Source organism: Rhinoderma darwinii, chromosome 5 (genome assembly GCF_050947455.1).
Source record: "Rhinoderma darwinii isolate aRhiDar2 chromosome 5, aRhiDar2.hap1, whole genome shotgun sequence".
NCBI lineage: Eukaryota > Metazoa > Chordata > Amphibia > Anura > Rhinodermatidae > Rhinoderma > Rhinoderma darwinii.
In genome coordinates, this window is record NC_134691.1 from 49,572,302 (window position 1) to 49,598,393 (window position 26,092).

Here is a 26,092-nt window from a genome sequence, read left to right on the forward strand (position 1 = left end):
ACATCTATATAATAGAGAGCAGAGCTCAGAAGGAAATCAATGGACTTGTGTGTTAAAAAGCAACAATGAAAGTTTGAACAATGGTATTTTTATTTTGAAAATCCTGAGTGATCATACATATGAGAATACCGCGGGTCCATACAACCGTAATACAACACCCATCAAAGTCTATGGGGTGCTACTGAACCTCCATATGCCTCCAATTTCATACAAAGGCATAGAGAGTTTTTATCTGTTGGACTCAGAAAGAAAACTGGTGGATGCCGTATTCTGGAGATATTCTCTAGAAACAACGCTTCTAGGGGAGAATATCTGCATAGTACAGTACCATATGGAAGTGCAGCATACAGTGCCTACAGTTATAGTACAGAGCTGCTAAGACACCGTACAGGCTCCGTCTACACCGTTTTGTCGTGCATGAGGCCTAATAATAAAAATCTTTTTCTACAGCCATCAATCTAAGACAGTAATACAAAATATGAAATTAGGCTCAGCTGAACCTAATACACTGCCCCCTTCCCTTCCTCCTTCATCCATATTTGCCACCAGAACTGTTGCAGGCTGGCAGGTGCCAGGGGAGTCTCCACAGGTGCTAGCCCAGTCACCCACTGGCTACAGCACTTTTTGTTGTCACAGCTCATAAAAAATTTATTCATTAGGGAGTCTGAAGAACCCCCATAAGGGTGGCCTCACACTCTTCCTGCCGACAGCTATATCTCCTGACTCCACTATAAACATTCACGCCCAGCTCTGGTTCGGCCCAGTTTTGTCTAATGTGTATGGGCGCCTTAAAGGGGTTGTCCACTGCTGGACATGATCTGTGGGGGTTCGACACCCGGACCGCGCACCGTTAAGCCGTTCTGGCTGCTTCCGAGCACCAGACGTACATGCCAGGAGCAGTTAGCTCTGGCCCCTGAATAGCGGCAAGCCGCCATACTGCAGCTCTGCTTCTATTCAAGTGAATAGGAGCAGACTGCAGTTCGGCAGCACGGCCGCAATGCTATGTACGGAGCAAACTGCTTCCGGCTCCGTAAATAGCATTATGTGCCATGACATCCGGTGACTGGAGATAGCTGAAGCGGCTTAACGGTGTGGGGTCCTGGTGTCTGACCCGCACCGATTTTATATACTGATCATCTATCCGGCGGATAGGCCATCAGTTGTTCAGTAGTGGACAACCCCTTTATGTTGAAGTTTACACATGGCACAGCAAAAACTGTTACAGTAAGGGCCTGTTCACATCAGCGTTGGCTTTCCGTTCCGGGGTTCCGTCTGAGGTTTCCGTCGGGTGAACCCCGCAACGGAAAGTCAAACTGAAACCACAGCTTCCGTTTCCATCGCCATTGATATCAATGGTGACGGAAACATTGCTAATGGTTTCCGTTTGTCACCATTCCGGCAGGTTTCCGTTTTAATGACGGAATCAATAGCGCAGTCGACTGTGGTTTCAGTTTGACTTTCCTTTGCGGGGTGCACCCGACGGAAACCTCTGACGGAACCCCGGAACGGAAAGCCAACGCTGATGTGAACAGGCCCTAAGGCTTTTATGCACACATTTGCATTATTGCATTGCTTCTGGGGGAGAATACAGTGCTGTATGGAGGTACCATACTGTGCAGCTGCTACCTCGGCACTACCAACAGCTGCTCTCCTACCCTCCCGTCCATTATACAGAACTATGGGGACTCTGTTCCACCATACAGACTTCATGCACGCATGAGGCCTCAGAAATAAAATAGAGAAGAAACGGCAATATCTAGCTGATATAAAAACCGCAGACGCAAAAATGTCCTGTGTGAACCCACAGTGGGAAGCTCCAGGTTTTACCCTGACTTTTCATTGTTTTCCCTGAAGTATTAGCTATTCAGAATAGAGCTCAAAGTTATGACCTAGGCCGTGACTATAACTATGGCTTCATCTGTTTCGAATTACACAATCTCATCTGGATTCTGACAGAGCATTACCGTGTATTATAAATTATGCTTAAAAAAGACTTATCACCAATATGGTATTTGTTTTATTTTTTTTAAAAAAACATTAGCCCTTAAGTAAAAAAAATATTTTAATAAATACGTTTTTTTTTAGAATTTTTTATTTATTTAAAAAGCTTCTTACATGACATGGCTTCAATAAGCAAATGACCCGACTCTCCGCGAGAGTAGGATCCAATCTTCCGTGTCTAGTAATTTCTTGTATCCCCTGCATCCTCCCACAATCCCTCACGGCAGCCTACAGACTCCGAACGCAAGATATTGCTGATTATCACAAGATATCGCATTCTGTCTAAAATAGTGCTAAGTACTGTATTAATAAAGCCGTTACCGATCGGAAGCATTAATACCGCAGTTAGCGCTCTTTTAGACAAAAGTCGGCTCATTTGCATATTGAAACCATGTAAGTACCTGTTTTTAAAAAACAATTCTAATGACCTGTATTTACTAAAAATAAATTTTTTAAAGGGGATAATTATTTTTTTTTAAAATAAAACAAGTGCCCTATTGGAGGTGATGGGTTTAGTTCACACCTGCGTCGGTGTGTTCTGTTGTTCTGCTCCGTCAGAGGAGCAGAACAAGGGAATAACCGAAGCAACGGTTCTATTGCACAACGCACAACATCGGCGGCCGACGAAACCCATTGACTTTAATAGGTTTCGTTGGGGTGTCTGTGATTTTACCATAGACCATAGCATGCTGCGCTATTATCTCCGGTCATCTAGGCCGAATCTCCGCCGGAGCTCCTTAACAGAGCCTCCAACGCAGATGTGAACGAGGCCTAAATCAGAACATTTTATGAGGTTTCTAAGGTGGTTTTTTTTATACGCTCACTTCTTTGGTATCTGGTGTTTGTGAGTATAATGTGTGAATGGACTATATACGTTTCCTTTTCACGTGTCACTCTTGTCACCACACTAAATTTACTAGTTCTCCTTTGTTGATCTTCTTACAGAGATTAACTACTGCTCACTGGAAAATCATGGATGTGAACATGAATGTGTCAGCACCGACACTTCATTTATATGTAAATGTCGGAAAGGCTATGCTCTGAATCGCAACGGGAAAACCTGCAGAAGTGAGTTGCTATAGAGATGTTGTATTTTCTGAAACATTGTGCCAACAAAAGTGATTGCTGTGATCATACAAGGCAGGAAAACGCAAATTAAGTCAGAATACTTCAGCTCCAACATATATGTAAACATTGTGATACTGACGTGTTACAGCTGTCTCTGCAGTGCGTTCGCTCGAGGGTGCGGCACATACAATGGAGGATAGTGACCCTCTTAGATAATATTTTCTTTTTACACTAAATGGCCAAAAATGGTTCTTTCTGTTACATAGTTCATATAGATATTCAGCATCTGCCCATAATTTAAAGGGAAACTGCAAGCCATAACATATTTTCGACATGATCAAATGTATGTGAACCCCCTTTTAATTAGTAAATTCACACTCCGTGCTAACAGGTGCATAAAATCAAGCAGACATCCATGCAATCTCAGTATAGTGGGACATAGTGAAGAGACTTTCAGGGTAAGGCCACACAGAGCGGCCCTGACATGGTCGCGACACGTCCAACAACCGCTCTGGCACCATGTTCGGCGCAGCTGTCAAATACCCGGTTAATGGCAGCGCGTTATTGCAGGTAAAACGGCCCTTTACCTGCAAAATCGTGCTGCCATAAAGGGTGTATTAATTAATGGCCAAACGATTACGCAGATAAAGGACCGTTTTACCCGCATTAACGCGCGGCCATTAACCGGGTATTTGACAGCTGCGCCGAACATGGTACCGGCACAGTTGTTGGACACGTTGTGGCCGTCTCACGGCCGCTCCGCGTGGCCTTACCTTCAGTGTGCGTCTGATATAGGATGCTGCCCTTCCAACCAGCCAGTTTGACGTGTTTTTGCCCTTCTAGAGATGCCCTGGTATACTTTAATTGCTGTTCCTGTAAAATGGGAAGATATAGGACTAACAAATGGACTGAATGTAATGGCCGAAGGGCTGATCTAGCTTATAAAAAAAAAATGTTGCAACATTCACTACCAAGTTCCAAGCACAATAATTATTTATCAGGAGCTTCATTGGTTGGGGTTTCCATGATTAGGCAGCCAAGCAGAAAACTAAAATCATCATGGGCAATGCCAGGCACATGACCATTGGACAATGGAAAAGCGGGAACTCTTGTGATAAATTACCGTCACCACCTGACAGTGTGATGGATGGATTTGGGTTTGGTAGATGCCAAGAAAGCACTGCCTGCCTGATGTGTATTGACAACTGTAACGTTTGTGGAGGAAGAATAATCTTCTGGGGCAGTTCTTCATGGTCTGGGTTGGGCTCTTTAGCTCTGAATAAGGGAAATCGTAATGTAACCGCATACAATAATATTTTACTAAATGTCCAGCTTTTGAGAAAACCTTATCTCAGCACGACAATGGTCCTGTGCACAAAGTCCATGTAAAAAGTGTTTGCCGAGTTTAGTGTGGAAGATCTTCACTAGCCTGCACAGACCTCGGACCCATCAAATACATTTTGGATGAGTTGGTAACACTAGGTCATGCTTTTTGGTCCAATATCAATGCTTGACTTTACCAATGCTCTTTTGGCTAAATCAATTTTAATCCCGAAAGACAAGTTCCGAAAATTTTGTGGAGACTGTAACAGCCGTAAACGGGAACCGACTCCATATGAAGGCTAATATTTTTGGAATGAAATTCTTACTGTTATGACCAAGTAGTGCTTATAGTTGTGTGTTATATTAGGATATATATACCTATATAGGAGCCACAAGCAGCTATATATGAATTGGACCCCAACCCAATATTTTTTATATAGAGTGTATGTCTGAGGAAAATAGTGCTCGCTAATAGAAGTACTAATATACAGTTGCAAGAAAAAGTAAGTAAATCCTTTGGAATTACTTGGATTTCTGCACTTCTGAAATTAATTTTTCTCAAGGTATGGTTCGCACTAACCAATCATTGTTGAGAAGAAGAACATATTTGTCAGTAACCAGGCTTTGTGTGCCTTTAGTTAACAGGCAAAGCACCTGTTAAACAAACCCTTCCAATCTCATCTCTCTAATTGAAACAACTTTTGCCAATTCGCTCTTGGAGAAGTCATTATTACAGAGGTTCACTTACTTTTTCTCCCTGCACTGTGGATGTTTAAGAATGTTCTCAATAATATAAAAGAACTTTACAACTGTTTGTGTGTTATTAGTTAGATTGTCTGTCTATGATCATTGATTGGCGCTCGGTTACACGGCCCATGTCGGGCTGTGTAATCGTACCTCCAGTGTTAGTAGACCTTCACTATTGTCCTACATGCAGCTAATAGAAGATACATTTGAATTCTTGGTGACAATCCTAAACATAACTAGGCCCCTCATAAGTTATGGCATGCAATAAAATGTCGTAACCCTGGCCGTCTTTGCTTTTAGTGCTTTAATCTCCAGTCAGTTTTACGAGACCAGACCTTATTCTGAGCCAAAGTGGATAAAATCCTAAAACTTTATTCTAAGATCAACAGATGTTGAGTTTTTTTGCAAAAAGTTCTTTACAAACAGCTGTTGGATCTGGTTTTATCCTTCATAGCAATCTTCCCAACAACCGTAGTATGAAACTGTACCTGCAGGCACTTTGTATTTAAGGATACATGATTCATTGTTTTTTATTTCGTCCCTCAAGTGCAGCACAGATTTATATGGAAAGAGGAGAAACATGAGTGTTAAGAATATTGTAAGCGAGCCAATGCGCATTTATACAAAGTCCACTTTAATTGTAAGCATCTGGGCAATATGAATGGGTCTGTAGTTTGCTTAGATTACTTTTACTTTATTTAAAGGGGAACTTTATTCTCGCTAACATCCTTGAGATCCTTAATGTGAAAAGGACTTCAGTCAACTTTGAAGTTGATGTCAAAGTTTTATCATCGTATATCCAAAGTTCTGCGCTGATTAATTTCTTTGTGAAGATATTGCAGTTGGACCACACAGGGTTTGTGCTGCAGGCAGTGCCAAAATATTAAGATCTTCACAGAGCTCTGTCTCTACTGCATACAGGAGCCCTGCTGTAATGTGTCTATTCATTGTACAGATCAAATATTCTCTCCTCTTATCTGGTCTGGGCATACTGTATAGTCTCTTCTGTAATGTTGCACAATTGTGCTTGTTCTTGTTTTATTTTTCAGTAAGATTAAGCATAAATATAAAAATACATGTGAAAAGAAAATTGTCCATCTTTTTACAGGATATTTTGCATTCAATAATTTGAATATAATTGATAAGCTAGCCATAGATGTAAATTAAAAATTGTTATAAGGAAAGGGATGTACACAAATAGATATTTTCTACAATACTATTGATTATTTCCATCGTTTTTGGGTGTTTTTTTACGTTTTTTTTCTAGATATTAGTAAAAATACAAATCGGTAAGCATACATTACAACATATAATATATCCATTTACTTAGGGAATCGTTAACCCCAATTTCCTTCCTATACATTTTTAATTTATAAAGGGGATATGGGAATGAATAAGCCTACGGTTCTGGCAACAAGATTAAAAGAAGTAGTGGGGGATCGAATCCATAGTGATCAGGCTGGTTTTATGATGGGTAGATCTACAATGGATAACTTCTCCAGAAAATACCGCAATATTCAGCTGATGCCGGACAATCCGGGGGAAAGAGTAATATTGTCGCTGGATGCAGCCAAGGCCTTTGATTCTATTGAGTGGGATTTTATGTGGGATGTGTTGAGGTATATGGGAATAGGTCCAAAATTCCTAAAGTGGTTAAAATTGTTATATACTGGAACAATGGCAAGAATATCTATAAATGGGACCATATCGGATCCATTTAAGTTTGATAGAGGAACTAGACAGGGCTATCCCCTATCCCCTTTGCTCTAGTAATTGAGTCATTGGCAAGTTATATAAGAAAAAGCCCAAAAATAGTGGGTTATAGGGATGGAAGGGAGGAAGAGAAAATAGCATTGTTCGCGAATGATATTTTATTGTTTTTGGGTACTCACGATTTTATTGGGATTATCTTGAACCTATTTGATGAATTCTATAGAATTTCAGGTGTAGGTATTGACTTGGGAAAATCTTTTTTTCTTACCGATTGATGAAAAGGAACATATTCCTGGAGGGTAGTTAAAAAGAATAGCAAAAAATATTACTTTAAATATCTGGGGATTAACATCTCTAGTGATATAAATGAGCATGAAAAGTTAAATGTAGCCTCACTCTTGATATACATAAGAGACGAGGCTCAGATATGGAAAAACTGGATATAGGGTTGGCTGCAAGGGTGGCGCTGAATAAAATGATCTTATTACCAAAAATTTTATATGTTTTGATGAATAATCCAATTTGGTTGGCAGAAGCAATATTCTAAAGTTTTGACAGTTTGTTCTCAGAGTTGGTTTGGAGGGAGAAACGTCCTAGAATAAAACTTGAACAGTTGAGGAAACCGGTTGATAAGGCGTGGTTTGGTAATTCCAGCAACGAGACAATTTTTTGGCTGCGCAAGTTGATAAGATTATTAATACAAAAACTGATAATGTTTGGGTTAGGGCCCTAGGATAAAGATTCCCAATCTGGCAGAATTATAACATGCTTGAAATTCTGTAATCTGGAATGGGGAGAAGATACAGGATTGAGTTTCCCTCTGTTTGTATATGTACACTTTGGTATGGAAAGTAGTAACTGGGAGACTGGAAGCGGATGGTTACTATAGTGGCACGCTGTCACGAAGGGTCTGTGGACCCACTGGGCCGTACCGCCTTGGCGGTAAGGCAGCTGGCCAACAGAGCGCAGGTGAAAGTCTACAGTTCGTATACGTACCTGTGACAGCTCAGACAGCAGCAGGGCAGGCTCGGCTAGGACTAGGCAGCAGGTTGACGTCAGACGAGGTGAAGCAGGTCAGACGTGGAATACAGCACGACACGACTTTGGCACAGCACAGTGCTCGGCCAGGATGGTATGGAATGCAAGGAACAGGTACAGGAAACAGGAAACACACTAGGAGGCCATCACATAGACAAACTAGGAAACATCAACAACGCTCAGGCATAGAAGCAGGGGGCTGGACTCCTCTTATAGTCGAGGGTACTCGCGGGTCAAAGTTCATCAAGAAGTCCGGTACGCGCGCTGCCCCTTTAAGAGAGGGCATCCGGCTGAAGTGAGTTGAAGCGAGCACTGGCGTCTCCTGAGGAGGAGGCCAACTCATGGCTGCGGCTGTCAGGAGAGGATTGGAGCTGACAGCCCGCAGCCACGGGCATTACACACGCCTATATGGGGAATACAAATATGGGTTGATTATTTTACTAATGAGTATGCGTTTTGGAAGCAGAAGGGGATATATAAATTAGGACAGATCCTTAAAGAAGGAGAACTAAAACTGTTACATGGGCTAACTAGGGAATATGTACTTGAGGAGAAAGATAGATAGATTATGGTTCTTACAGCTCAGACATGCACTTGGTCATAAATGGAGGGAAATGACAGAGGAGTTGGAGGAGAACCCATTTGTAACCTTGATGTTGGGAATAGAGGAATGTGGTAGGAAAGGGAGACTCTCAAAGATATATAAAGTAATGAGTGATAGTCGAACTATTCTAATCCCTGCTCAGGTGAGATGCTCCAATCGAAGAGAATACTTGGAAATATTCCTAAACTATCTCAAGGACCTCAGCTTAGGGACATACAACTCTTCATTGTTAATAGGGCGAATTATTCACCATATACCGTATTTTTCGGACTATAAGACGCACCTGACCATAAGAGGCACCAAGGTTTTAGGCAACAGAAAATAGGAAAAAAAATATTTGTTAAAAAATGTTTCACCACATTCTGAGAGCCAAAAGTTTTTTTTATATATTATTTTATCAATTGAGCGGTGTGAGGGCTTATTTTGTTGCGAGACGAGCTGTAGTTTTATTGGCACCATTTTTTGGTACATACGATTTTTTTGATCACTTTCTTTTTTTATTTCATATTTTAAGCACTAAGGTGACCAAAAATCAATTTTGATTATTTACATTTTTAAACTCACCGTGCGAGTTAAATAATGGTATATTGTAATGGATCTGACTTTTACGGACGCAGCGATACAAAATTATTTTATTTTTACATTCCTGAAAACGTATCTAACATTTTTTATTTTATTTTTTACACATTTTATTAGTTCCCCTAGGGGACTTCAACCAGCGGGCACTTGGTTACATGTGAAGTTACTGAAACCGCGTAACTTCGCTGTTTCCCTAACTCCCATAGTAGTGAATGGCAGTTACGTAAGCAGTGTAGCATGCGAGCTACGCTGTTTCCATAACTACTGTTCAGTTCTATGGGAGTTACGGAAACAGCATAGCTCATCGAGTTACGCTGTTTCAGTAACTCCACATGTAATCAAGTGGCCGGGAGAGCACAAAGCTAGAACGGGGTTTAGGGGGCCCCGTTCTAGAGGTAGGTACGAGTCCCAGAGGTGGGACCTGCATCTATCTGACATTTATGACATATCCTGTGGATATGTCATAAATGTCCTTCATAGAAAAATCCCTATAAATGGCGCGGTCGATATTGACCACAGCATTTAACTAGTTAAAGGGATTTGCCATAAAACACATGTATCCCCTATCCACAGGATAGGGGCTACATGTGAGATCGCTGGGGGTCCGAGCGCTGGGACCCCCAGCGATAAGGAGAACAGGGGACTGAAAGTCACCCAGAGCGCTGCATGAGAAGCCTGGACTTCCGGGTTCTGTGTCCGGCTTATCTGTTCTTCAGCTCCATAGAGATCAATGGAGAGCCGCTTGCGCATGCGCAGAAGAATCAAATTGATCTCTATGAAGCTGCCAGACACAGAACGCGGATGTCACATCTTCTCATGCAGCGCTCTTAGTAACTCCGTCCCCATTCTCCTTATCGATCACATATGTATCCCCTATCCTGTGGATAGGGGATACATGTGTTTTATGGCACAAGCCCTTTAAACTGCCATTAACAGCGAAATTGCTGTTCCTGGCCGTTGTAGCAGCGTGTCAGAAGCTGACACTTGCAGTGTATGGAGCGGGCTCAGTGCGTGAGCCAGCCCCATACATCCCTCCTCCCCGCTCCATGATGTGCCGGCACGTCATGGGTCGGGAAGGGGTTAAATAGTGAAGCGGTCATGGCGCCCGGCGATGCCGGGTCCCTTGACGGCGGACTATAAGACGCAGGGACTTTTTAGCAAGATTTATTGCTAAAAACTGCGTCTTATAGTCCGAAAAATACGGTAGGTTGGCTAAAATGTTAAAAGATCGGAAAGCAAACTGTCCTAAGTGTGCAGGGGAAGAGGCAGATTTTATCCATATGTTGTGGTCATGTCCAGAATATAGAGATTCTGGGAGAATAGCCTTAAAGAAATTGTAGAGAGATATGGGGTTGAAATCCCCTGGGATCCGGTTATTTGCGTATTGGGTTATGATGGACTTAAAGAGGCTCTGTCACCAGATTTTGCAACCCCTATCTGCTATTGCAGCAGATAGGCGCTGCAATGTAGATTACAGTAACGTTTTTATTTTTAAAAAACGAGCATTTTTGGCCAAGTTATGACCATTTTTGTATTTATGCAAATGAGGCCTGCAAAAGTCCAAGTGGGCGTGTATTATGTGCGTACATCGGGGCATTTTTAATACTTTTACTAGCTGGGCGTTCTGATGAGAAGTATCATCCACTTCTCTTCACAACGCCCAGCTTCTGCCAGATCACGCTGTGACGTCACTCACAGGTCCTGCATCGTGTCAGACGAGCGAGGACACATCGGCACCAGAGGCTACAGATGATTCTGCAGCAGCATCAGCGTTTGCAGGTAAGTAGCTACATCGACTTACCTGCTAACGCCGATGCTGCTGCAGAATCAACTGAAGCCTCTGGTGCCGATGTGTCCTCGCTCGTCTGACACGATGCAGGACCTGTGAGTGACGTCACAGCGTGATCTGGCACAAGCTGGGCGTTCTGAAGAGAAGTGGATTATACTTCTCGTCAGAGCGCCCAGCTAGTAAAAGTATTAAAAACGCCCCGATGTACGCACATAATACACGCCCACTTGGACTTTTACTTTTAAACACACCCACTTGGACTTTTGCAAGCCTCATTTGCATAACTACAAAAATGGGCATAACTTGGCCAAAAATGCTCGTTTTTTAAAAATAAAAACGTTACTGTAATCTACATTGCAGCGCCTATCTGCTGCAATAGCAGATAGGGGTTGCAAAATCTGGTGACAGAGCCTCTTTAAGGGTACAAGGGATATTAAGAAAGAAGTCCTGGTGAAACTGCTATATTGGGCACGTAAGACCATTATGTTTAAATGGATAAAGCAGGATCCACCTACGGGAAATTGTTGAAGGAAATATGTGAGGAGGATGCTACAATACGAAAAAAATCTACTACTTAGCAAACAGTAGGAAGGTAAAGTTTGAGGAGTTGTGGGGAAGCTGGTTGCAATAGGAGGTTGGATGTATGCATTCGTGGAGGGGAGGGGAGGAGAGAGAGAGATGGATATGTTGGTTTTATTCTCTTTTTTTTTGTTTTTTTTGGGGATGGGATAATAATAAAAAATAAAAAAAAGTTGCAATATGGAAAGATAGACAAGGACGCTTCATACGAGTGTACCTGTAGTGGGACCTTTATTAGGGGGACGTATATTTAATGTTTGTTTCCTGCTATTTGTTACTGTGACTGGGATATCCTAATGGGACTCACTAGAATTAAAATATGAAGGGGATGATGATAATATATAGAGAAAAGAAAAAGTCTAGATAAATGGGTGGACAATTTTTTAAGGGTGGGTTTAGAGGTCTGAATGGATCCTTATTATGGGGAAAGGGTGTATTTTGATAGTTTAAAAAGTATTCGTTTGGTTCGGTGACAAGAGTCCCATTCCCATATCCCCTTTATCATTTTGCATGGTTAACAATAGTCTGTCTATGGACAATTATGGTTGTAGTGCTAAAAGTCCACAAACTACTCTACGTGTACTACATGTACTGTACAGCTCTCTACCTGTACTACGTGTCCTGTACTGCTCTCTACCTGTACTACGTGTCCTGTACTGCTCTCTACCTGTACCACATGTACTGTACTACTCTCTACGTGTACTACGTGTACTGTACTGCTTTCTACCTGTACTACATGTACTGTACTGCTCTCTACCTGTACTACGTGTACTGTACTGCTCTCTACCTGTACTATGTGTCCTGTACTGCTCTCTACCTGTACCACATGTACTGTACTACTCTCTACGTGTATTACGTGTAATGTACTGCTCTCTACCTGTACTACATGTACTGCACTGCTCTCTACCTGTACTACATGTACTGTACTGCTCTCTACCTGTACTACGTGTCCTGTACTGCTCTCTACCTGTACCACATGTACTGTACTACTCTCTACGTGTACTGTACTGCTCTCTACCTGTACTACGTGTACTGTACTGCTCTCTACCTGTACTACGTGTACTGTACTGCTCTCTACCTGTGCTACATGTACTGTACTTCTCTCTACCTGTACTACGTGTCCTGTACTGCTCTCTACATGTACCACATGTACTGTACTACTCTCTACGTGTACTGTACTGTTCTCTACCTGTACTATATGTACTGTACTGCTCTCTACGTGTACTGTACTGCTCTCTACCTGTACTACGTGTACTGTACTGCTCTATAATCTGTACTACATGTACTGTACTGCTCTTTACCTGTACTGCACTCTACCTGTACTACATGTACTGTACTGCTCTACATGTACTGTACTGTTCTCTACCTGTACTACAAGCACTGTGCTGCTCTCTACCTGTACTACATGTACTGTACTACTCTCTATGTGTACTGTACTGTTCTCTACCTATACTACATGTACTGTACTGCTTTCTACCTGTACTGTACTTCTCTCTACCTTTACCACATGTACTGTACTGCACTGCTCTACATGCACTGTACTGTTCTCTACCTGTACTACATGCACTGTACTGCTCTCTACCTGTACTACATGTACTGTACTGCTCTCTACCTGTACTACATGTACTGCACTGCTCTCTACCTGTACTACCTGTACTGCACTGCTCTCTACCTGTACTACATGTACTGTACTGATCTCTACCTGTACTACATGTACTGTACCTCTCTCTACCTGTACTACATGTACTGTACTGATCTCTACCTGTACTACATGTACTGCACTGTTCTCTACCTGTACTACATGTACTGTACTGCTCTCTACCTGTACCACATGTACTGTACTGCTCTACATGTACTGTACTGTACTGTTCTCTACCTGTAATACATGCACTGTACTGCTCTCTACCTGTACTACATGTCCTGTACTGCTCTCTACCTGTACTACATGTCCTGTACTGCTCTCTACCTGTACTACATGTACTGTACTGCTCTCTACCTGTACTACATATACTGTACTACTCTCTACGTGTACTATGTGTACTGTACTGCTCTCTACCTGTACTACATGCACTGTACTGCTCTCTACCTGTACTACATGTCCTGTACAGCTCTCTACCTGTACTACATGTAATGTACTGCGCTCTACCTGTACTACATGTCCTGTACTGCTCTCTACCTGTACTACATGTAATGTACTGCGCTCTACCTGTACTACATGTACTGTCCTCTTCTAGCAGCTCTTTATTACTTTTATATAAGGTCGTGCATTATCTATATTAGTTATCTGATTGTTTTGTCTTTCATTATTATTGCAACAAATGAAAGTGAGAAAATATATATATTATTTTTTTACGAAGAACAACTCACAGGTTGTATATAAAGCCCAGTTGTATATAAAATGATTGCATGTAGAAAATACATCAAGGGATATTCCATAAAGCTGTTCTACTTTGCAGCAACATAAGCGTGTTTTATTGTAAAGAATGTATTCAGGTCATATTCAATTGTCAGTGTCTGGTTATAATTTCATGCACAATTTGTCCATCTTTTGTGTGAAAGGAATCTACTGTATGGCTTTGTTCAACCTTCCTGAGCTTTTTGTCTTGTAAATATAATAGAAATGATCAGAATTACAGGGAGTTTTAAAGTCTCCATACATGGGGAATAGCGGGCCTTATAGTATCCAGTTTCTTAGGTGGGTTGCTGAGATCCAGTGGAATGGCGTCCAAAGTGCCCAGACCTCAGCCAACTTGCTTTTCACTAGTGTGGGCACTTGAGGGATATGGTGTACCAAGAAGCGATCAGACACATAAATCATCTAAAGGAACACGTTGAAAATAGAATTACATTTACAACACCAGATGTGTGTACTTCAGTTATTTATGAATAGGAGCCATGTAGAGCATGCTTTCCCAAGTGGAGACTTTTCAGTTACCCTGTACTGTAACATGCCATCATTTTGTAAGATGGGAATAACATTTGACGGAATGAATAGCGCAGTAGACTTCGGTATTGATTCGATCAAAACGATGTAACCCGTAGACAACGGTGACAAACTGAAAACAAATGCACCGAATCCGTCGTCATTGAAATCAATGGAGATGCAAACGGAAACGTATGGTTTCAGTTTGGATTCCGTTCATGGGCTCCCCTGACGGAAAGCTCAGACGGGACCCATGAACAGAGCCCCGACGCAGATGTGAACGAAGCCTAAGTAATACAATGATGAACAATGATGATTTGTGTAATTGTACACAATATAGAACATTTTCTTGTCTTGAAATTCTGTTTTAATATGGGCTCAAAATAGTTTTAGAGCTTTGGGTTAATAGTGGTAAATGTTAGATCATTTATTGTGAATGACTTTATTACTACTTTAGCATACCTTTAGTAGACTTCTGGGGAGGGTCTGACCCTAGAAATTAAATTGCCTTGCATTTTGATTAAATAAACTATTAGTCTAAAATATATATGAAGTGGCCCTTTAATATATAGGGTGTCTCCCAAGCATGTGGTGTTTATGTAGTAAGGATTATGGGAAACATCAGCTGGTACATTTTTGTGAGATGCCGTCTTGGTTTTTATATTTTACAGAATTGTTGTTACCTCTCATTATCTTGTCATATGAAGCCTATTAGGTCAGCAGTCATGGGATTAGGTGAAATCAGGGACCCCCTGCAGAATTTGTCCCCAGATACCTCTAATGTTACATTGTAGTGATGAACTGGCCCCACCACAAGGTAATGTATGATGTCAGTAACGCCTTTTTTGTAGCAGCTGATTTATGACAGGTTAATTCTCCCAGAACTGGCCTTTATAGCCAGGTCCCACAGAGAGTTGAAACTTGGTCCTGTTTATGTGGATCATTATATGATTAGTTTTAATGTTCCACATGGAATTTCAACAAAGGAAACCTCCATGGAAAAAGGTTGTCACTCCCTGTATATTGATGTTATTCAGACCATGATGGATATTTAGTACATACACTATATGGATAAAAGTATTGGGACACCTACACATTACACCTCCAGGAGCTTTTATGACATCCCATTCTGAATCAATAGGCATTAATATGGAGTTGGTCCCCCCTTTGCAGCTAAAACAGTTTCCATTCTTCTGGGAAGACGTTCTACAAGATTTTGGAGTGTGTCTGTGGGAATTTTTGCCATTCTAGGTCATCCCAAAGGTGTTGGATGGGGTTGAGGTCAGGGCTCTGTGTGGCCAGTCAAGTTCTTCCACACCAAACTCACCCATCCATGGACCTCTCTTTGTGGACTGGGGCGCAGTCCTGCTGGAACAGAAAAGGGCCGAACCCCAAACTGTTCCCACAAAGTTGGAATCTACGAGTGTCCAAAATGTCTTGGTATGCTGAAGCATTAAGATATCCCTTCAGTGGAACTAAGGGGCCTAGGCCAACCCCTGAAAAACAACCCCTTAGCGTTATTCCTCCTCCTCCAAATTTACAGTGGGCACAATGCAGTCAGGCAGGTAACGTTCTCCTGGTACTCCTCAAACCCAGACTCGTCCATCCGACTGCTAGATAGAGAAGCATGATTCATCACTCCACAGAACACGTTTCCACTGCTCGAGTCCTGTGGCGGCTTTAGACTACTCCATCCGACGCTTGGCACTGTACTTGGTGATGTAAGACTGGCATGCAGCCATGGAAACCCATGTCATGGAGCCCCCGTGGCACAGCTTTTGTGCTGCTGTTTATCCCAGAGGAGGTTTGGATTTTTCCAGCTATTTAGTTAGCAGATCGTTGGTGACTTTTTTGCACTATGCGTCTCAGCAGTCGGCGACCCGGCTCCGTAACTTTACGTGGCCTGCCCTTTGTGGCTGAGTTGCTGTGGTTCCTAAACGCTTCCACTTTTCAATAATATCACTCACAGTTTATCGTGGAATATCTAGGAGGGAAGAAATTTTATGAACTGACTTGTTGCAGCGGTGGCGTCCTACAGGACCACGCTGGAATTCAGTGATCACTTTAGAACGACCCATTCTTTCACAAATGTTTCTAAAGGCGACTGCATGGCTAGGTGCTGGATTTTATACATTTGTGGTAATGGGACTGAATGAAACACCTGAGTTCAATGATTAAGTGGTGTATCCCAATACTTTTGACCATATAATGTATATCTGTAAGCAGTGGTGTAGCTGTAAGGCTGGATTCAGACAAAGCATTGTTCTGCGTTTTTTGTGGTGGTAGGCATTTTTTGAGGTAAAGAATGCTGAGACCAAACGTTACTTTATAGTTTATTGTGAATTATTGAAAAGGCAACATACGAAGCAGCGTTTTGGTATGTGCTGTTTTTGTGGCGTCTTGGGGGTCAGTGTTTTGTTTTTGTTTTTTCAAAACGCAGCAAGCTCTAGATATAGCATTTTTTTGGGCGTTTTTCTCAGAGCACTTTAAAAAACACCCCAAAAAAAACATATTCAAAATGTATCAAAATAAAAATAGAAAACGCAATGAAAACACTCAAAATTGAAGGCGCTTTTTTACAAGCATTAAAAAACACTGAAAAAATTGTTTTTGTGTGTGTGTGTGTGTGTGTGTGTGTGTGTGTGTGTGTGTGTGTGTGTGTGTGTGTGTGTGTGTGTGTAAAAAACAGCACATTTGGGCCATAGGCTGGGTTCACACCTGCGTTCAGGTTTCCATTGTTCTTCTTTGGTTCCGTTCATTATTTTACCTGAAAAAATAGGGCATCATGCATTGCTATTTTGTCTGCCATTTTTAATTGGATCTGTGATGGCAGATGTGAACATACCCTTAGGGGATAGAGATTGCAGTTGCTCCCTGGCCCTGCCACATAGGTAAATAGAAAAAGGTGTAATGATGTTTTATGAAAATTGCACAGTAATATAATAAAGACAGAGCAAATTATATACTATACAAATGAATGTAAATGAAAACCTCACTTATACAGTATAATGTATATAAATCCTACATAGTGTCTAGTCATTGCACAAAATTGTATGTCATTGTTAAGTGGGAGAGGTTGGGGACATTATCTGGCACTAAGATCCTGTCACGTAGGGTTCGTGGACACACTGGGCCGTACCGCCTTGGCGGTATGGCAGCTGGCCAACAGGGCGCAGGTTAAAGTCTATAGTTCGTATAGGGTACCTGTGGCAGCTTGGACTGTAGCAAGGCAGGCTCGGCTGGGACTTGGCAGCAGGTAGACGTAAGGCGTGGAGTAGCAGGACAGGCGTGGAATACAGCACAACTCTGGCTCAGCTCGGCACATGACCAGGATAGCACGGGATACAGGAACAGGAACACACTAGGAGACCATCGCATAGACAAACTTAGGGTACGACAACAACGCTCAGGCATAGAAGCAAGGGGCTGAACCCCTCTTATATTCCAGCACTCATGGGCTGATTCATTAAAGTTCCCTACAGGATCCGACCGAGGTGAGTGGAAGCGAGCGCTGGCGTCTCCTGAGGAGGAAACTGGGGCCAGCGCTCGACGACCCATGGCTACGACCATCAGGGGGAGAGTGAACATAACGGCCCGCAACCACGGACATGACCGTATCCCCCCTCTTACGCCCCCTCTTCTTGGGGCCAGAGCAAGAAACTTCTTCAGAAGAGTAGGGGCATTGAAGTTCTCCTCTGGCTCCCAGGACCTCTCTTCAGGACCAAACCCCCTCCAATCCACCAAATAAAAAGTCTTCCCTCTCACTCTCTTGATGTCCAAGATCTCCTTAACCTCAAAGGTGTCTGAAGGGCCGTTGGAGGCAACCACAGGCCTTGGAGTCTTGGTAAAGCGGTTAAGAACCACTGGTTTCAAGAGAGAAAAATGGAAGGAGTTGGATCTTGAGGGTAGGAGGCACCCGAAGCTTGTAGGCGACAGGGTTGATGGGCTGCAGGATCACGAAGGGGCGGAGGAACCTGGGAGCAAATTTGTACGACGTCACCCTCAGTCGAATATTCCTGGAGGACAGCCAGACCCTCGTGCCAGGAAGAAACTGAGGAGGTTCTCTTCTCCTTGTGTCCGCCTCCGCTTCATGCGGTCGACCGCCAGCAGGATGGAGGATCGAGTCTGCTGCCAGATCTGCAGAAAGTCCCCAAAAGCCGTGTCAGCCGCTGGTACTTCGGCGAAACAGGGACCGGGAGAGGAATTCATGGGTGTTGACCATAGACCATAAAGAACGCTGTTTTCTGTGTGGACTCGCTGGTGTTATTATTGTAAGAGGACTCGGCCCACGGAAGCAACTGCACCCAGTCATCATGCTGCTTGGAGATGAAGTGGCGTAGGTAGTTCTCCAAGATCTGATTGATCCTCTCGACCTGACCATTGGACTGAGGATGGTAGGCCTAGGAAAAGTCCAACTTTATACCTAGGAGTCTGCAGAGGGCTCTCCAGAACTTCGAGGTGAACTGAACCTCCCGATCAGACACAATATGCTGCGGCAAGCCGTGCAGGCGGAAGATGTGTTGGATGAACAGCTTGACCAGCTGAGGAGCAGAAGGAGGACCGGTCAGGAAGTGGCAAAGAAAAACGCGGGTCAACACTGCCAGGAGGTGTAGTCTGAGGATCAACACTGCCAGGAGGTGTAGGAGGAACGGCAGCTTGTGCCTCCTGCCGATGTGTGAGAATGTTCAACGCCTGGAGGAGTTAGTCCTGTCGAGACCGGAGTTCTAGCATATCCGAACGCATCTCCTGTGACGTCGTCATGGTCTTGAATCGACCAGTGGGGTCCATGGCCTTTGCGTACTGTCACATAGGGTTTGTGGACCCACTGGGCCGTACCGCCTTGGCGGTATGGCAGCTGGCCAACAGGGTGCAGGTTAAAGTCCATAGTTCGTATAGGGTACCTGTGGCAGCTTGGACGGTAGCAAGGCAGGCTCGGCTGGGACTAGGGAGCAGGCAGACAACAGGCGTGGAGTAGCAGGACAGGCGTGGAATACAGCACAGCACAACTCTGGCTCAGCACGGCACACGACCAGGATAGCACGGGATACAGAACAGGAACACACTAGGAGACCATCGCATAGACAAACTTAGGGTACGACAACAACGCTCAGGCATAGAAGCAAGGGGCTGAACCCATCTTATATTCCAGAGCACTCATGGGCTGATAATTCATTAAAGTCCGGTGCGAGCGCTGCCTCTTTAAGAGCAGGCACGAGCGTGGGTGTGCACCCTACGGGATCCGGCCGAGTTGTGTGGAAGCGAGCGCTGTCGTCTCCTGAGGAGGAGACTGGGGCCAGCGCTCGCCGACCCATGGCTGCACCATCGGGGAGAGTGAACCTGACGGCCCGCAGCCACGGACATGACATATCCAAGCTACTCCACTGCAGGTAATACGTTTTTATATCTTGAAGGCATTTATTGGATTCACATATAGTGAGTCAGTTTTTAGCTGCATCCCTATTGAGTCAGATATAAAATTACATGATTTGCACGTTTTAAAGAAACAGCAATAAAATATATTTCAATAGGGATTTAGTTCTAAAGGCACCGTTACTACACGAGACACATACTGTGTCTGAATTTGCAGCTCATTCCTATTATAGGAAATGGGGCTGAGTTGTAATACCAGACACAGCCCACTAAGATGAGTTGCGCTGTTTATAGAAAAAAAGAGACCCTTTTTTCCAATTCTGGACAACTCTTGCAGGTTATGGGTACAGCATCGTCCATAATACATCCTTATGTATGAGGCCTTATAGTGGTTCCCTAGTATATTTCTATAATAATAACTTCCATTATGAGCAGCAGAGATCCAATAACAGAGCAAGACACATCCTGGATATGAAGTTTAACCTTTACTTAAAGGGAATGTGTAGCTAGAATTTTTTATATTTTTTTTTTAGTTAAACAATTATTATTTCAATGATTACACATTGTTTTAATTTTTTTAATTTTTTCACAAGTCAGGAAATATTATAAATTAGATTCTAATTTATAACATTTCCATGTGCTGGTCACTAGAGGGAGCAGTTCCCAAAATTGCAGCATGGTCAATGTGGTAAAGCAACCTCATTGCTTTATGCTGCAAATTTGGAGTAGACACACTCGCTCTAGTGTCCTCACACAATCCCCCATCCCTTATTCTGGCTAGTGCCAAGAGAAGGAGGGGTTTGAATCTTCAAACCTCCTACACTGTGTGCCGCCATTTTCTGAGCGACTGCACAGTGTAGGAGGATTAGATACAGTGCTCAGCAGACAGTATAACACGAACATACACGAACATAATACACACATCACATACACAAACATAAATTACCTGCTCCTGTCGCCGCTGCCCTCTCTGCTCCTATTCCTTGCGTTTTCTTTTCCTTGAACATATGGCCGGAAGCCGCGGCCGGAAGTCGTCATCTTACTGTCCGGCAGCGGCTTCCGGTCCACTTGAAAATGGCGCCGGATTTCGCTCTGCTAACGAGCTTTGTTTTGGTTTGTGTGGGAGCGCCCACACAGACGGCGTACACTGCAGAGAATGGAAAGGCTCCTGTTTGCATTCTCTATGGGGATGTATGTGCCGTATTCCATCTCTGTATGTGTCGTTAATCGACACATACAGAGATGAAAAAAAAATGGCAGCCCCCATAGAGAAGTAAAATAAAAAAAAAAGTAAAAAGTAGAACACAAGAACACAATTAAATAACATTTATTTTAATATCATACTAAAAGCATTATTATTAAAAAAAAATAATAATAATTCATGACACCTTCCCTTTAAAGAGGCTCTGTCAGCAGATTATAAGTGCCCTATCTCCTACATAATCTGATTGGCGCTGTAATGTAGAGAACAGTGGTTTTTGTTTTGAAAAACGATCATTTTTGCGCAAGTTATGAGCAATTTTAGATTTATGCTAATTAGTTTCTTAATAGACAACTGGGCGTGTTTTTACTTTTTACCAACTGGGCGTTGTACAGAGAAGTGTATGACGCAGACCAATCAGTGACCAATCAGCCTCATCCACTTCTCATTGTTCCACAGTGTGATTGTGCAGTGAAAGAAGCTGGGCTGGAACAATGAGAAGTCTATGTCCAGACTGTGTTGTCCAGAGGCCTTCACCTTGATCCAGCCTAGATCCTGGTAAAATAAAGTCCTAGGACTCTATCTTGATCTTATATTGGAAGAGCTTTATCACTTCTTGCTACAACCTTATCTGGTTTAATTATTGTAATTCGCTTGATGCTTAGATTGTCGCTAACCTCCAGTGCACACAATTTTTCCTAGACCATTTTATCATATAAAGAGAATCTGTCAACTCTCCTGACATGTCTGTTTTAGGAAATACTTGTATTCCCGATATAACTATTCTGGAGTATCTTTTCTTATAGCTCTTTTGTACCATTCATCTTTTATTCTTCCTACAATTTTTTTAGCTAAATGACAACTGGGTGTTGGGGGTGTGTTCCTTCACAGTCTAATACTGTTCAATCAGTGCTCACAGTGTAGGGACATGCCCCTTTGAAAAAGAGAATGGTAACGCCCAGTTCTCAATTTATTCCTACATTTCAAAGAGGAATAACAGAGGAGTTCTAAGAAAAAAATAATTCAGAACTTATATAGTACGGTTAAAAAAAGACACATGTCCATCAAGTTCAACCAAAGGATGGGAAAAGGGAAGGAAAAAATTCTACACATAGGAGCTAATATTTTTTGTTAAAAAAAACTGACTTTATGGGGAATACAAGTATTTACTAAAAACAGACCTATCAGGAGAGCATACAGGTCCTTTTTTAAAGACTACTATTATAAAAGAAGAATATTATTTAAAGGAAACGGCAATGAAATGATTGTACCTGATTATTACAAAAAAGCAAAAAGAGGTTATGGCTAACCCATACCCCCAATTGTACCTGAAAAAGCAATGTAAATAAAGCACGGTGCCATTTCTGAAGACATTATAAACCAAAAGAAAAAGAAAAAAGATCCAGAAATATATGCAGGCACTCTCAGGTATACACAATTCATATAAAAATCCAATTTATTTAAACCTCCGAATAATTTCAGATATATCAATATATACATACAAAAATTATATAAAAAAATCTCCTGACCATAAGAGATAGATAACAAGTGATCTAAGACACCTAAAATGTAGATAAATTCACACATATGCTACATTTGTTCTCACTAGGCATAGGGACAAAAAAGAAGAGAAAATAATCTGAACAATCACTGGGTTGTGTTCACACTTGCGTTTTTTGACAAAATAAATTTTATCATTTCAGGGTGGCCACCATCCCTATTTGCAATAGGTAGCATTCTTTTTTGAGTAGTAAACTCCTATGCGTAGGAGATTTAGACCTAGGAAATGAATAATCCTATGGTACATAAGCTGTTTTAACGGCTTTAATGTATGTTATTAAGCTCTTCCCTCCTATTTCATGCAGCCTTATATTTTAAGGAAGATAGATAGATATAGGCAGTCTATTCAATAGACACAAGATCGCAATAGATCCCACTCCATCCTCTTTGTTTGAGGGCGAATGATTTTCCCAGATTTTATCTGGAGGTTTATGTTTTTACCTCTGATGTTCAGGTCAGCCTCTGTGATCCATATGCAGGAGCAGTCTATTCATAAGTGGGACGGAGAGACCTTCCAAAGAGAAGTCCCAGGCTGTATGATCATCCGTATATCAGACCACTTTCAAACTCCACTGCAAAATTGGATAGCCGGCGACTTTTTCCTTTCAACATCCACTCAGTCCACAACGTGCGCGAGGAGATACACAGTCCGGGAGGGCAAGAGCATATGCCGGTAAATGAGTGAACATCTATTCACATGGTGTTTCCTTCCATATAAGGCTGCATGAAATAGGAGGGAAGAGCTTAATAACATACATATCTGCCGTTAAAACAGCTTATGTACCATAGGATTATTCATTTCCTAGGTCTAAATCTCCTACGCATAGGAGTTTACTACTCAAAAAAGAATGCTACCTATTGCAAATAGGGATGGTGGCCACCCTGAAATGATAAAATTTATTTTGTCAAAAAACGCAAGTGTGAACACAACCCAGTGATTGTTCAGATTATTTTCTCTTCTTTTTTGTCCCTATGCCTAGTGAGAACAAATGTAGCATATGTGTGAATTTATCTACATTTTAGGTGTCTTAGATCACTTGTTATCTATCTCTTATGGTCAGGAGATTTTTTTATATAATTTTTGTATGTATATATTGATATATCTGAAATTATTCGGAGGTTTAAATAAATTGGATTTTTATATGAATTGTGTATACCTGAGAGTGCCTGCATATATTTCTGGATCTTTTTTCTTTTTCTTTTGGTGTACCTGATTATTACATAGCCTCACAATAGCGGTTTTTACATTCTTAGTGGCTATTATAGAACCTAATTTTTATTCATTAACCCTTTGACCCAAGTAATAAATGAATGCAAAAAGATACTATTTTAGAGTTGTGTAACATCTGTTCTTACATGTCCTTTTTTAAAATTGTATTTATTAGAAGTGGATCATTGCTCTGAATCTAACCATGGATGCCAGCATGTCTGCACGAACTCAGATGAGTCATATATGTGCCAGTGCTATGAAGGATTTGTTTTGAATGAAGATAAGCAGACCTGTAGAAGTAAGATCTCATTATATGCTAACCATATTTTCCAAATACTTTTGCGATATTGAGTTAAGGCCCTTTTACATGGGCCAATGATTAGGCAAACGAGTGTTTACAGAACCCTTCTTCCCGATCATTGCCGTGTGTAAACAGGGCAACGATCAGCCAAAGAATCATCGGCTGATCTGCTCGTTTGTGCAGCAAGAAATGTTATCGTTGTCGGCAGGATATCTCGTTGTGTAAACAGGGAGAAGTGCTGCCGACCTAATAGAAACGTATGGGAGCGAGCGATCGTAGTAATGATGGCTTGTCCCCATACATAACCAATAATTTCTCCTTGTGGAAGGAGCGCTGATCAACAAGCTGTCTCGATCGGTGCTCATTTTTACGGCCTATATTGGCCGGTGTAAAAGGACCTTTATTCGCACCTGCACAGTCAAACTGACTGCCAATAAGATAATCAATTTTCATTTACTCATGTGCACCATCCATACCAACATGCCCTGCATTGCTGGACGTTGCAGGCAGTCAATGATTACTCCTCTCTCTATGTGGTGTTACCAATAACTCCATAGTAACAGTAATTCCTGAATGTAATACCATCTGCACTGAATATGCAAAATATTCCAAGAACATTGAGCTACCCATTACAATTATAACGTCTGAGGAATGTGAAACATACTAGGCTAGTAAATAAAATTTAGTGCATCATATATTATAGACAAAGCCATTTTTGTCATGTAATCCTGTACATACATAGACATTACAATAGAGTTCTAAATTTGAAAACAACGTTACATCTAAATTGTCATTGTTTCCTATAATTTAACATATTATAAATGATGTCATGGTCTTTGATTGACAGCCACACTTTTGCTGTAAAATGCTGTGATGGGAGATAACTCCAATCTCAGACCCTTTAGTTGCCATGATCTCTAAAGATTGCAGCATTTATAGGGTGTAAACAAAAGGTGCCCACTACAGCTAGTTATTGGCTGGTGGTCACATATGAGTGTGTCGGGACGTCATTGCTGCATCAGGAAGAATGGACCTGCGGGGGACTGAGGGACCTCGGTATGGGAGCGGCAGGGGCTCGCTAATGTGAGTATGGCTTTTTTTTAGTTGTGCACACCATTATGTTTTATCATATTATTTTTAAACTAGCTCACAAAGTGTCATTCTTCCAAATTTATATAATATCAAATTAATTCTAAACATTGAAATATTCTTTCAATGATCTAGTAAACTGTGGCTTTTACTTGTTCTATAATATCTATATTTCTCATTTCAGCTGTGGACCACTGTGCTTCGAGTGACCATGGCTGTGAGCACTTGTGTGTTAATGCAGAAGGGTCTTACATGTGTCAGTGCTTCGAAGGATATTTTCTTCGGGATGATAAAAAGTCCTGCCAGAGTAAGAGACTTATATACAGTTCTTGACATGCCATAGTACAAATACCAATACATAAGTGGTCACCCTTTGTTGAGTCCTTACGTGCATAGACCCTTGAAGCAAATCAGATGTTTACGTCACTTTTAGCCTCTTGGCAGAAAGCTTCAGAAGTTAAAACTGTACTCCAAAAAATCACTTAGACTGAGGACAAGTTATGGAGCAATTCTAGACGGTAAAGGCTTATACATGAGGCTTTGTGTTCTTGGAGGGGGTCCGTAAAGAATTCTTGGTATTATGACTGTAATAGTTACCAGCGTACAAACCATAGAAGCAGACCAAATGACTGCTGTGGAATCCTTGAAGAAATGGGTCCCAGCCCTGGTTGATATCATTGCCTTTCCTACTAGTTGCCAAGAACTGGTACAGGACTTCCCTCTCCAGAGTAACTGCTTTGTTAACAAACACGTAGGTGGGAAATTGTACTATCGTAGAAAGAGCACGGCGGGGGAAACCAGCACCAAGCCCTTCTGTCCTGGATGGCAAAACCTGGCACCATAATTTTGGGCTGTCTAGATCTTTGTTATGAGGAACCCTGTTTTCAATGTAGGCCACTGATCATTAAATGTATTATTATTATTATTATTGATTAGATACAGAGCTTAGATATAGTAATGCAGAAAGTCAATTACAATGTGCAGAGGATGAGCCCGG

The 26,092-nt window shown here is 42.0% G+C and overlaps 1 protein-coding gene across 2 annotated transcripts in view; it reads left to right on the forward strand.

Annotated features, from left to right (window-relative positions):
• Positions 1–26,092, forward strand: part of MATN2 (matrilin 2) — a 109,945-nt gene that overhangs the window by 43,865 nt on the left and 39,988 nt on the right. For both annotated transcript variants that reach the window (XM_075828044.1, XM_075828045.1), the window contains exons 8-10: positions 2,947–3,069; positions 23,881–24,003; positions 25,280–25,402. In XM_075828044.1, the coding sequence (XP_075684159.1) occupies positions 2,947–3,069; positions 23,881–24,003; positions 25,280–25,402 (369 nt within the window). The remainder of the gene's footprint in view (positions 1–2,946; positions 3,070–23,880; positions 24,004–25,279; positions 25,403–26,092) is intronic.